The sequence below is a fragment of the Chlamydotis macqueenii genome, chromosome 1 (genome assembly GCF_036417535.1).
Source record: "Chlamydotis macqueenii isolate bChlMac1 chromosome 1, bChlMac1.mat, whole genome shotgun sequence".
Taxonomy (NCBI): domain Eukaryota; kingdom Metazoa; phylum Chordata; class Aves; order Otidiformes; family Otididae; genus Chlamydotis; species Chlamydotis macqueenii.
This window is the reverse complement of record NC_141556.1, coordinates 132087639-132102281: the sequence shown is the minus strand read 5'-3', so window position 1 is coordinate 132102281 and position 14643 is coordinate 132087639. Positions and strand designations below refer to the sequence as shown.

Here is a 14643-nt window from a genome sequence, read left to right as displayed (position 1 = left end):
AGGGAAGCCCTTTGTATATAAGGTGACAGTTCATGCCCGTTACCTATGTAAAAACAGTGTACAGAAGAGTTAACAACTCTTTTTTGTTTATGTTTGAAATCCCTCTGTAGCTTAAAGCCAAATTCTTTTTTCACACATAACAAATGTTCCCAGTAGGTTTTAAAGTGAACCAGTTACACATGTTGAAGCAAAAGCCCTTGGAATTTCTTTAAAACTGTGCTTCTTATTATGAGGCTGCCTCCAAAATAAGTACATGAAAACAACATACGCTAAATTTTCAAAGCTTTGGAAATACACCATTCTGTTCATAATTTGGTGCTACATCTTTATCCACTTCCGCCTCTTTGCATAGAAAAAAAGTTACTTCTGTTATTGAGAGTTTGCCCAGCTGTTTATTCCAACTGGAGTAATAATTTTCATCTTGAGACATTAGCTTGTTGTTAGAGAAATTCAGACTGCAACATTACATACAGGACTGTTGCTTCAGGTTTACATAGGAGAACAAGTAGCAGAAATTAACGTGACAAATCATGAGGAAAAATCCACTTCTCATGCAAGTGTATTCCATAAAAAGGCAAGAAAGAGTAGATCAGTAAGCATGCCTACATACACGCAAGCCTGTAATGTCACATACCAAAACACATGTAGCCTATACCAAAGCAGGAATATTCTCCCAGTTGCCAGGCTAAGAATTTGAAAGTTAGGGAGGGCCAGAATTAACACTGTTTACACAAGAGCTAGTCCTTCATCCCGCTCATCTATTTAGTCTCAGTCTGCTTCTTCAGTTCCTGTTTCCTTGTACAGCAAATTTTCACCCTTCTAACTTTCTCTCGGTATCTTCCCATCAGTCCTAGGCTCTTGCCCAGTCATCCCAATTCTGCCTTCTCAGATCCACCTTTTTCCCTCAGCTTCTGTCCCCAGGCTCTTTAACCACAGCCATGACCTTCAGTCCCTGTTAGCCTCACTTGATCTTCAAGTCCTTGGTTTAAAGCCAGAATCCCTCCAACACCAGATCCTTTTCCAACAGTTGCATTCCTAAAATACTTCTTCCTCTCACCCAACCTTCGTTACAGAACACCTTCTACCTCATTCTTGTTAGAAACAGTTAGAGAATTCACTACTCCTGCCTGCCAGTACAGGGCAGTATGAAAGGAGTGTCAGTGCTGCAGGTGAGCCTGGACTTGTATGCATGAAGAATCAAACTTGTCAAAAGATAAGAGTTACCTTAGAGACAGTGGAAGACAAATGACCAATTGTTAATGACTACTAGCCACGTCAGGTAGAGCAGGTGAAAACAGCATGCTGGAGTTGATAAAAACCAAAAGTAAAGTGAGATGTCTAGAGATTGTGCTAAGATTACCTTCTGAGTAAGTAGGTGAAACTCGGGACTGATTCTGGACAGAGAAGCAAACCTGTCATCATGGACGTACATACAATTCTTGTTCCTTAACTTAGGGATACTAAACCACTGATTAATGAGTTTTGGCTTTGGTGAAAAGGTTATTCCATATTGCTGCAAAGTACCTGCTGACTGCATAAAGATCTGTCCTTCTGAGGAACCCACTGCTTTTTTTATGAACTTCTAAAAGACATTTGCCACAGACAAACTGTGACCAAAACCAAGAGCTCTTCATTCTAGATACGGTCTTAACCCTAAAAAAAAGTATGTTTCCAGAAGGCATGTATGACGTCTGGAGACAAGAACTGCAGCCAACACCTTCCAAATCTGCATGGCCAACCACTCCCAGACTATCAAGCTTTCAGTTTCCCCTCTCGTCTCCTCTTCCACTTTTTAATACAAGTCCTTTCCAATCTACTCATCACATCATTTTCTTGAGAACCAGTGAAGAAGGGGTAATCAAGAGGACAGAAGAGATAGTCTGGACTGACTATACCTGGAAGAGATGTAAGCTACAACTCAGGCTGGTGCATACCCCATATAGACAGAATCTCTGTGGAGATTAAGTACTAACCACTAGCAGATTTTCACAGGAACTACCGAAAGGAATCTTGCTTACCAAGCCCACGGTACTAAAAAATGTCAAGTCACTGGTGTCAAGCCTCAGGTTTTTATCAAGAAGTGGTCAACAGTTTGTTTGTTTATTTATTGTAAGAAAAACAGTATTTTCTTATGATTCTTTTCACAGGTGTCCATACTGTTTTAGATGACATTTCATCAAAATACAGTGAAAAGTGAAGTTAACTGTTTAACTTTTTTTTATTTTGCATATATACACATATATATATTTGTGTGTATAGAAAGACCAAAACAATGTTGAACAGTTAATTTCTTTTATATATATATATATATATATATATATGAAATTAACTGTATGTACACACACTCCACTTACATACACACCCCAATTTCCTCAGCATTTCCCTGGAGGTATTAGTAGATTAAAAAACAACTAACTAGTTTAAAAACTCTTAAATAAATGCTTATGTTAGTCAGGAAATTAATTAATAATTTTGTCATTCTCTTGAAAGACTAACCATTTTAAAACTTAAAGTATCTGCTTTATGCTGTACTTAATTCCATGATATCTCTTAATAAAACTTAACAGTCTGAAATTGAGGCTGCTTCACCAAATGATACAAGTTATCCTGAGTATTATTCAAGGCTTATTTGGTATTTTTACAAATCAGAATCCTAACAATCAATATCTTGCACATAAACGTATATTCCAAAGTACATAAATCAAAGAAGAAAGTAAAATTGTAACTATAGAATATTAAATACTTTAATGGAAATAAAAGATTATCTAGATAATTTTTATTTATTTAATTTAAAGGTAGTAATATAAGCAATAAAGACTAGAAACAGACTGAATCACAGCGATTAAAATTCAGTACAGAAAAAAAATGTCATATTAGTAATTTAAGCCTATTAACACATACACATAAATAATACATACAACTGCTGCCATCTTACCAAGGTATTTCTCCCTTTCTTCTCTTCTTTCCTTTGCCAGTCTTTGTCTTTCATCGGTTTTTAGAAATCCATCAATGGCTGAAATCAGAGAGAGGGGAAAAAAAGGGTTAAAAAGTGCTAGTAAACTAAAGAAGCATCCAAAATAACTTTAAAAATCCACCAAAAAAATAGTATCTACTGCATTTAACAGCTCCAACAACTTGTATGTGGGCAGGTTAACAACCTGGGATGTGGATACATCTTGAGTAGTCTCCTACCTACTGCTGAACTCCAAGCACAGTTCCTCACTCTAAACGCCTGACTCCTCTTCTCAGAGCAAACAAGCATGCTGTTAGCGCTTGTTTTAAAACCGAACACTTTCCTGGAAAAACCATAAGGATGCAATTAACACGAATACATCTTTGTTAATAACCCCGTGTTAAAGTTTTTGGCTAAAAAAAAGAAAAAGGTCTTTCAGGAAAGCAGTAAAAGCAGCATGCAGCTCTCGTAGTCCAGTGCTATGTAGAGTCCCAGCTTTCATATTTATGGCTTAACACAGCCCCACAGCTTCCTTGGCCACAGGAAACCACTAGCACCACCTCATCTCAACAACCAGCAATTAGTGCTGGATGAGTCTATGGAGGCAGCAGCCCTCCTGCCCTCTTTTCCAGGTAGGAAACACTTTGTTTCCTCCTCCAGTTGGTACCTAAAAGCAAGTTACTTGTTTGGCAGGAGGTTGCCTAAGGATGTTTTGTACCCGGATGCAGACATCCCAGTTCTTTGTGCAGCATGAGCCACCGAAAAGGGCAATTTAAGAAGGCAGGTAGGCAGACAGACCGTGACACATGAGGTGCTTCAGGGTCACTTGCCTGTGTGCCCTGGAACGAGCAGCCTGACAGACCTTAAGTAGACCTTCTGGAATATGATGGGGAAGCTCACCAGCTAGTGACTTTACAGACCAGCTACAGGATGGTACCCTCTTAAAACAGTTGATGGAGCCTCCAGTGCCCTCCCTTCTCTCTTTGTCTTCAGCATCTCCTGGGGTCTTAGCAGGGCTGCAGTGCAAACAGGCAGGGTGTCTCAGAGCACAGTTTAAATCCTTTGCAATCGTTATTTGGGCTCCCTACTGAGTTACTGAATTATAATTAAGTCCCCTTCCCTTTTGCTCTAAGAATTGCAGTTGTTAATTTCATCAGATAAATAGGGGTGGAAAAGTTACTTATATTGTAACCCCGACCCTCTTCCTGAAAAGTCACACTTGCAGGCTCCTCTCTGAGGGCATCCTGTCCATGGGAGCAAAGACTTTGCATAGCAAGTGCCTTTCTGTAAAATGCAGTGTTTGTGGCAAGGCTGAAAACCAGCCTTGGTGGTCCCCTGTGACTGGTGAAAAACGCAGGTCTCAGCTGTCCCCCATCAGAATAACAGCTTGCCTTCTCCCCAGGCAGCACCTTCAAACACCATCTCTAATCCTCCTCCGCACACACAGGCGGTGACTACCTGATGGCAGCCAGGCCTCTGGAAAATTGCAATTACAGCTCCCAGCTGGTTAATTACAACTAGAATTTGTGGGTCAAATAAATACCTCTTTACTACCAAAGACTCATCCTACTTCTGTATTAGTACACTTGTTTGTTTGCTTGGCTGCCATTTATTGTCAGATTTGACAAGCAGGGAGGAGAAAAGAGGAGGCAGCTCATTAAAGCAACCATAGCAAGGATTTGCATCTACTTTGAAGGGGCCTGCAATAAGTAGCCAAGAAAGGGAATCATGTTGTCCGCATAGTTAAGTTACAGCTCCAACTGAAAGTTTTTCAGCAATCTGAAAGTCAAAGCAGCTTGAAACCTACAAATTAGGGTACAAGCAGCAGAGGAGGTGAAACAAAGACTGTATCAAGAGCCCAAGGAGGGAAGACTGAGCTTGGGAACAAGTGGATGCTGGATAAAGGGAAAGAGGCAAGCAGAGGCAGGAGCTAAGGTCTTCTGCAGCAAGGGATATAACTCGGATGGAGAGGTGGAACCCCAAGTACGGAAACCAGGATAGGGATAAGCTGGAGGGATGGGGAGAAGAACAGCAAGGCAGTCCACGCCCATGGATTACGTTCATAAAATCCTGCACTGATTCTCATCACTCGCCTGCTTTCAATAACTATCTTTGAAACCCACTGGCAAAAATATGTCCCATTATGCCTGTCAATAAAACTTGTCGCTTCTTTGATTGCTTCATGAACGCAAATGGTGGAAGTGGATCTAAAAGCTCAGGCCTTGCTCAGAACTGCCCCAGCTGTCCAAAGTTGATGCACAAGTTCTCAGGCTGGCTTTCTCAAGAGTCTGGATGTCTCAGCCCCATTCAGGTAATATTAAAAGAAGATCATGCCTATAACGCCAGATACTTATGAGGATGTATTAGAATTGAAGCAGTCTGCACAATCCTTATTTTGCCTCCTTTTACCCATGTATTGTGCATTTTTTCCTGTTAGGTCCCTTCACTTATTCAGTGCGTAGGATGAACCTCCTAAAGAGGTGAACTGATTCAAAGTGATTAGTGCTTCTTGCTTCATTTCTTTCTGAAACTGGAAAGTACACAGAATGATAATCTGAAGTCTGTCTTGCAGAACAGCAACTCAAGACTTGAGTATGTCACACGTGAAACAAAAAATACATAGAATTGCTGGTCATTACAAGTGCAACACACCAATGTGCAAAAAAACTGTGTGGAGGAAAATAGTATGAATCTAATGCATACAGGCATCACATGCATGCAGCAAGGGTCGCATTAAAATAGCACAGGCATCCTCAGTACTAGCATTTCTTAACTCAAGTATTTGACTTCACAAATCAGTATGCCTGCCAAAACCCACAAATTTGCTTGCCTTCAGAAAGTAAATATAGCTTTGAAGGACACAGTAACTATTCCCTGGGTAGTAACTTGTACCTTAGGATGATTTTCTAAGGCCAAAATTAGCATATTTACTACACATCTTCATATAATATACATTATAAAAATAACAGGCGCAGCAGTTACCTGTGGTGAGAAATTCGATGGATGACAGGAACTAAAATTCTGTTTGGTAAAAGCAGACTGCAAAGAGCAAGCTACCACAAGCAACTCTACCATGAAAATAAAGTTAACGCCACCTCTGTTTCCTAACCTGAACTGTCAGCAGAGGGCAGAGCAGGATTTGCCTGAAAAAGAAAACCCCACAGCAAAAAAGCTTTCACTGTCTTAAGTGACCTCAGGTTAATATTCTGTATACTCAGCTTTATCTTGAGCCTTCCTCATATTTACAGGTAAGCCTCTGGTCCCTCAGTCAGAAAGGCATGTAGCAGCAAACTACATCTTTACAAGTCAGGATGGTTGTGCCTTCTGCTGACTGAAGTAATGAATACAGAAAGACGCTGGCAGAAAATTCTCTAATGACTATTTATTCCCAGACTTCCAGAAGAAAAGGAAACTGCCCACGTAACAACATCAAAGATTTTACTGTAATGAAACACACACAAACACACAGAAATTGCTCCATCTTCCAGACCTCCCCCAAAGCCCCTTTTCCAAAAAGTCTCTGCTCTCAAAGGCACGCGTCTAACTGCTCAGCCAATTCCTTCAGATTGTGCCTCATTTTTTTGACTAAAGAGGGTCAGCTGCTCTTTAGTCAACAAGCACTTCTAAAGAAAAAGACAATAACCTAAAACCAGTTAAAATGTCAGCAGCAGTCCTGCAGCAGTAATGTACCAGCTAATGCTGCAGGACTCTTTCAATACTTCAATGTTACTTTGAAATAAATATTCACAGAAGTAAAAATTGACTCCTTCAACCCTTTTTGATGAGCAAGGTAAACCTATTCAGACTGATGAAACAGTTTCAGAACATGTCCACACACATTCGACTCTGCTCCACACACCGCTTGTGTAAGCCTCTTGGTGGTTGCTCAAGATAAAGAGGAAGGTTGTCGTGTCCTGACAGAAGGCAAGCTCTGTCTTTTGAAATCTGTATCCTGTTTCTGGCTGAGAAAACGAGTACTTGAGCAGGACAATCAGCTTATTGGAACCTGAGATTACATTTCAGAAGGATCAACCAGCTCCTTGGACACCACCTCTCACAAAATTTGCACCTGAGTAACTGCAGCAGGTAGAGCCTCCATTCTTTTTTTTTTTTTCCTACTTTGTCGTTGAATTCATGTACACTTCTGTCCTCTATAATATCCCACAGTATTTGGTTTCCCAATATATTTGTATACAGCAGATACCCAAGCCCTTGAGAGCAGGCATCCCAACACAGACGGAAAGTCAGCTCAGGATGTGAGGCCACCTCTAGGTAACAGCATTCAACGTACCTAGACTTTTGGCCATGCTACATGACCATGTTCAACACCACTAACAATTAGACCTTCGCCCACTCTACATGATGCTGTGCAACATATTTAGACCTTTGCCACAGTATATGTCATCTACATTGATATTGCTGTGCTGCTGAAATTTCTGGTTTGGATGAAGTTCTGCCAATGGATGGCCTTGCCAGGGATGTGGTGGTCTACAGAGCAGACCTGATCAGACAGAGATGTCACTGCATTTATACCCACTGTTCTGCTGGTGAAGTCCATTGTTTCAAATAATACAGTCTAAATCTATAAAATCAAGGGTTTGCCCCCTAAGAATTGACTTTTCCACCTGCCACTGCTTCCCTCTGGGTACTACTGAACAAATAAATCTATTCTTCAAGTTTTCAGTCACTGACTATACTCTGAGGGGAAAAAAAGGTATAAAAGTGCATGTAATTGGACCTGGATGACACTTCTATTAGCAAAAGACACTTTTTCTAAATTTTAATTATGGTATATTGCTGAGAGCCTTTCAGGTATAATCAGCATGGAAACACCACAAGGACTTTGCAAGTATGTTGAATAAGATTTAGTGGATCATCCTCTTTTTTAATAATTGTCATCTTTAAAGTTTTCTTTAACTAAAAAAAAAATATTTCTTGTATTGCATTCAAAAAAAGTCTAAATATAAAGAATCTGAATTTTTCCAGTTTCAGCTACTTAATTTTATTTTTATGTTTGCCAGGCAGGATTTCATATATAACAAGAAAAAAGGGACATTTTTCATTATGCCTAATTAAAATACCAGGATGGCTATCTGTTGTTATAAAGATATTAAGTAGATGAAGTCATTAAAGGCAGGCTCTGTTGCCAAACACAGTGACATTTCAGACACCTCAGGCTAATTGTACAAGAGGTGGCCTGGCAGATTGGACAGAGAAGATGTCAGGGACCTGCAGGCTCTGGTTAAACAGCTAGGACACAAAGTGTCACTAGGTACCTGCCTTATGTTCCTGATTCCCAGCCTGAATTTTCAAATTATTTGTTTGAATCAAAAACTTCAGCTGTACACCATATTGACACAAAGATTACAGTAGCAAAATATATCCTACTGGTATGTTTGTTTAAGCTTAAGGTGAAATAATTCCAAAATGCTGGCCAAATAACTTTAAAATTATACATAAAGTATATATAGGTCATTTGGTGATCGCGTTTAACAACAGAAGTATCTTACTGTGCGGGAAGGAAAAACTTGCTAAAATAAAAGAGGCAGATCTTTCAGTTCTGCATGCGCCCACAGAAACTTATCAGCTCCCTGGCATCGTGTGCTTTATGTCTAAACAGGTGCGCAGCCATAACGTTGCCCCATGGAGACTCCAGTATCACGCAGACACAGATGCATCTCAAGATCACTCAGAGAACTTTTAAAATACATTAGCAGAATGTTTTTACTTATGAAAACACTAGATAAATAATAACACTGGATTAATAATTTAGTTCTGTGAACAGCTCCCTATTACACAGCCCACCACACAGTAAACACAGAAAGCAGCAGCACTATGTCAATGTGTGTTCTACATCGCCATTTTATTCATGTGCTTCTGTAATCTCTCAGGCAGAAAGGAGTCCAGAGGCTTAAACAAAACTTGCCAGTGTCTTTCTCCCTGATTTAACACACAGGAATGTGTGTTAGATGTGTTAGGTGTATTTTTCAAACTACATCAGACTCCAGACGCATTTGGAATCTGTAGGTAGGTTCTTCCTCCCCTTCTAGCTTGTCCCTTCAGCTTCTTACTGCAGGTAATTACAAAAATAGCACAAAAAGGGAGGTAAATGGTGCAGATTCAGCCATAATTTAACCATATTGGTTTTGGTTTTCTTGAACTTAAGTTTCTTCAGAATAAACTCTGCATTACTTACGTTTATGAATACAGAAAGTAAAATATATAATTTTTAAGTTCAGCAGTTACTTCAAAACTTCTGTATTCCTACTTTTCTCAATACAGATCCCAATTATCATTTTAACCTTACTACAATTGAAAAATTGTCTTCAAAAAGTCTGTATATATGTGAATGCATATTATACATGAAGAGAACTTTCGTTCAAATCAATATAAAAACTTTAACCTTAATCTTGTGTTCTGTAATCTTTTACTATTCATGAATAGTAATTTTAATAGCAGATGCTGATATATTTGAACACACAAATTCAATTTCATAACTGTTTTTGTATTTATTATATGACTGCACCTAACTTCAAAACACCTTCAGTAACGTCACATGAAGCTTAAAGGAAAACCTGTTCTCAAGTACTTTTAGAAGTACTGTAATTTCTCCAAAAAGTTCATCTTTGTAGCACACATGCAAATACACATGGGCTGAGTTAACTATTAAACAGGGGACATGTATGTCAGACATTACATGCAGCATAATAAAGCCTCTGCAAAGAAACTTACAGATGGTAAACAGGGATAAAGGACATTCCTGCCTCTCCATCCTACTCCAAGGGAGTGTACTGTACTCCCTTTCTCTACACTAATATCACTTTCCAAGACTCTTGATTCACAAGAGGGAGGGAGAAAGGAAACAAAAAAGAAGGGTGTTTCCTTTTGCATCTCTCATCCAGCAATTAGTTACCAATGGGATTATTCCTCTGCTAGGAGACAAATGAGCAACTACTGTTAATAGCCTCATATAAAATTGTCATACAAAACAAAACATTCATATATGTAAACATTCGAAAGTAATAACATAGCTCTTTCGTCCTTCAGATACCTAACTACATAACACTTATAATGAGGAGCAAAACAAGAGAAGAGCATAATCCAAAAGGAATTCATGCATTCATGACACTACCTTGATAACGGATTAATCCTACACGCACACACATTGTGTCCAAGGAAAGCCATCCTTTTCAAACCCACTCCCTAAGCAAGTAAATAATATTAAAATTCTGTGCTCTTGGGGTGGGAGCCAGGAATCAAATCAGCAAGGATCAGAAAGGAAAGACTATGCATTCTGGAACTGTAAAAAAAAAAAAAAAAAAAAAAAAAAAAAAAAGAAGGAATAAAAAACAAACACTGCTTCTAACTCACAATTAACATTTTGCAACTAAATGAAAGTAGGGTTTGCCAAGAAATAATTGCTGGCACTAGCTGGAAATTATATACTAAAACAACAAGAAAACCCCCAAACTCCAAAGCTATAAACATTACAAAGGAAGCCATTTTTATTCCACTACAGAAATTTTTTTCTTCTTTCGTTCACTCACTGCATATCTCCTGAATCGTCCCAACATGTATTTAGGATTTATGCATATACTAACTTGCACTGACTAGTTTCACTGACTTCAGCAGAACTACTTCGTTAAGACAGAAAAGATGGAAACACTTTGTTAGGATCAGGAAGCTCTTGCATGCCCCACCTAAATCTGAAAAGAGGTTCTAACACTCACATACTATGATAATAAACAGAAAATACATTTGTTGGAAGGAGAGTGTCTATAAATACTGTAAACACTGCTTGCCTAGTTCACTTCACCTTACGAGTTTTGCAAGAAAAGCCTCACTAAGACAGGAAGCCTTGAGTAATAAGTATTTTGCCCAAATTATTTAAGGGAAATGTTTCAGGATCATATACATTTGTTTCTCATCTCAGTGAATTCAACATGAACAACCTCATTTTAGGAACATATACATAAAAATGAAAGAAATTATATTTCTTTCCAACAACTTTAATCACCAAAATGAACTAGAAACAAAAGTCTTGCTTCTATAGGGCAGCCTAGTACACTTAAATTCCTCATTAAAAGCATTTCTGGACTTGCAATATACATTTATGTATCAACATTTACTGATGTTATATATTTATTACTAGGTATGAGATAACCAGAGCTCAGTGAAAACTAGCATTTCACTGAAAGACAGATATTTTTAGCATCAGCAAATGAGATGGAAACCATAAGTAGCCATTTCTCCTACCTCCAGCTAGCTTGTAATCCCAAATGCACATTAAAACCCACTTCCTATTCCAGTTAATTGGCTTTGCTGGTGCATGGCACTAAACAGTGATCTTACGCTTTGGCGGTTTTACAATCATCACTGCTGTGTTGCACTCCCAAATGGTAGCTGCAGTGCAGGAAGACATCGGAAGCGAAGCGAGAGCGCAGAACTGCTTTTCCAGACCCAGGTAGCAAGAGCTTTCGTGGAAGCCTTTACAGCCACTGCAGTCTCGCACAGCCCCCGCGTGGGCAAGCAGATGACCTGCAGCAGAGGTGCAGGGTTCTCGTTTTGCTGTGATTTTTTTTTCACTGAAAGCAATGAACACTTACTCAGACCTTCGCAGCCACTTCCGATACTGTAATTTAAAACCAAGGGGTGCAGGAGCCAGTATTTGCAAAGATGTCTCTCTGGAGAAAACAGACAGCTTACCTGACATGAACACTTTGAAAAGTTTGAGTGTACTGGGCAGAGCTCATGTCTTCCCACTCAGGCTCTTCAAATGTCACTGAGTGACTCAAGTAATATTTCCCTCAGCAGCAGGCAGCCATGCTGCAGCTGGGCCAGCCACGCCAGCAGCCAGGACCCTTGTTAAAGTTGGGATGATTTTCCCACCACAGCAGTAGCCTGGAGTGCTTGTCAAGCTGCCTGGCTCAAGGCACTAAATCGCTCTGCTGAAGTCAATTATTCTGTTGCCAGAGCTCCTTTTATCCAAAAAGAAACTTTCACAGCACCGGTACAGAGCAGCTGCAAATCTCTAGTTTTAGGTGACTTGGGGGTCACAGGACAGCATTTTGGAGGAAGCCCTGGTAGTTTCCGTACGCTCTGCCTTTCTGTGTGGTCTCTGCCTGCAGAGCTGGATGGCAAAGCAGACGCCCATGGGCCTCCGCAGAAGAGCAACTGCTTGCAGATGGGCAGATTGGTAGAGAGAAAAAAACACTTCTATAATCAAACTCATAAACTGTATGTCAAAGTATCCGTACAAAAGCGTGACATTTCAAACCTACACCTTGCTTCTGAACCAAATTCAGCCAGAAAGCATTTTTCTGGAGCCTTCAGTAAAAATGATGACACAGATTTGTCAGTATATTCTCATTAACTGTCACTTCAAAAAAATTTAAGGATAATCACTGAAGAAATTATAAGACAAGGCTGCTATCTACAAATAAAGGGCTTACCCTGGGGAGACTGAATGAGTATTTCAGAGGTGGCAATTTGTACAGTGTAGCATCGACCTTAAACAATCCAGTGCACATCTATGTACAAGGGTGGCTCTGCAGAGTCCTTCTATTAATTTATTTTCATTTAAAGTCCAATTTAACAGAAATGCTTTGGGATTTGCTTCTAAGTTGTAGAAAAGGTATATTTAGAGAATGAGAAAAACATACTTGGCTTCTAACAACGCTTACAGAGATGTGAAGTGTTGCCAGCATGCCCTTAATTTCCACAATATACAATTAACTGTTAACATTACCTTCATTTCTCACTATACTCTATCCTCCGTCATTAAGTGATTACTGGAGATTCAGGGAAGGCTTTATGGTGTTTCTCTTCTGTTTTTTTGTGGTGAGTAAAGTGAATACAGAGCATTTAATAAAAGAAGAATCTATTAGCAATTTTCTATTTATGTATCTTTCTACTTAAAAAAAAAAAAATGCATTGATGACTTACTAACATGCTGTGCACCTGTCAAGGACTAACGCAAATAACTTCCCCTTTGCTCTGCCCCTACCTGGTGCATTGCTGAAACAGCATGTTATTCCACATAGAATCAGCTACTAGATATCAGATGTAGAAAGCACGTTTTTCCTGGGATTTGGCAAAAACTTCGATAAGGAAGCAAAGGTGATTAATCCAGAGTGAACACAATCAAGTGAACTTCATCCTTTGACTATGATTAGGAGCAAGAGTTAGAATCATAGAATGGTTAGGGTTGGAAGGGACCTTCAAAGGTCATCTAGTCCAATCCCCCTCCAAGGAGCAGGGACATCTCCAACCAGATCATGTTGCTCAGAGCCTCATCCAGCCTGGCCTTAAACGTTTCCAGGGATGGGGCATCCACCACCTCTCTGGGCAACCTGTACCAGCGTTCTACCACCCTCATTGTAAAGAAAAAAAAAATTTCCTAATATCTAATCTAAATCTATTTTAAACCCATTACCCCTTGTCCTATCACAACAGGCCCTACTGAACAGCCTGTCCCCATCTTTCTTGTAGGCCCCCTTGAGGTACTGGAATACCACTATAAGGTCTCCGCAGAGCCTCCTCTTCTCCAGGCTGAGTTAAAACGTTGCTTTTATCGTGCTTCACACTAATAATATTTCCCATAGATTTATTCCAGGGAGCAGAACACCATCCATTGATTATCAAAACCACAACAATTTATTCTAGGAACATGCACAGCAAATCCTTATAGGGCGGAAAAGCTTTTACAATTAGATATCTGTCTTTAACCTTTTTTCTTGCATTTTAGTAGGTGTACTACACCAATGTATTTCATATTAATAATGTTATGTATAGCCATACAGTTTTAACCATGTTTCTGGTCAGTTTGTCAATGTGTATTCCATACAGGTCCCGCTTTTGGATGCCCCATCTTGGCCCTGAGATATAATTCTTAGTAAATCATATAATTTAGTGGTAGGATCCGAATAGTTGCCCTTTCAAATCCGCAACCAACTTTTTGCTCCAGCATGTATGCAGTTATTTGATCTTATCTGAGAATCTAATCCTTCTAGGTCTTCGATTAGGAGCCTAACACGTTCTCGTTGCAACTTTTGCCTAGCTTTCTACCTGTCCTTTAGCTGTGAGCTTCTGACTCTCAAGGAACACGAAGCACTAAGCTTTCGGTGCACGCAACTCCACCTGCAAGATACTGCTGAGACTTAACCACATGCTGGCAACCTCGTTGCCCCAGACAAAGAGAACAAAAGTATTACATTTGCATACCTCCTTCTGTATGCAATTAATCATCTTTGTATGATCATTTATAATGATTTTTCTTCATCCAACTATTTAACATTAGCCTCTGTGCATAGAAAATGTTAATTGTCTCTCTTAAAAACCAAACCAACCCCTCCAAAGGACAAGGCTCCAAAAGCAAGAACCTCATTCAACTCTTGCCTTTGAACTATGTTAAATGGTCTGAATTACTTAGAGCTTCTAGGTATCTAGGAAATATCCTGAAGTGGAGATTGCCTTAACACTGACAGAGGGAACCAAATTTATGCATGGGGCTGGTGCAGCCTGTTGAAGGAGTCCAAGACTGTGAGAGGACAATGAGAAAGTCACAGCTATAACACTGAGACACGTTGGGTCTTGCCCACTTTGCCTAAATCCTGCTCCGTTCTGATGGAAAGACAATGTTTGTATTTTGTTGAAACTGACAGAAAGCATTAGATCTATTAAGTTAGTAC

General features: G+C 39.5%; 1 protein-coding gene across 1 annotated transcript in view; it reads right to left on the bottom strand.

Moving 5' to 3' along the window:
- MAP7D2 (MAP7 domain containing 2) overlaps window positions 1-14643 on the bottom strand; it is an 84341-nt gene that overhangs the window by 35258 nt on the left and 34440 nt on the right. The window contains exon 2 of the mRNA XM_086767389.1: window positions 2936-3013. Within this exon, the coding sequence (XP_086623515.1) occupies window positions 2936-3013 (78 nt within the window). The remainder of the gene's footprint in view (window positions 1-2935; window positions 3014-14643) is intronic.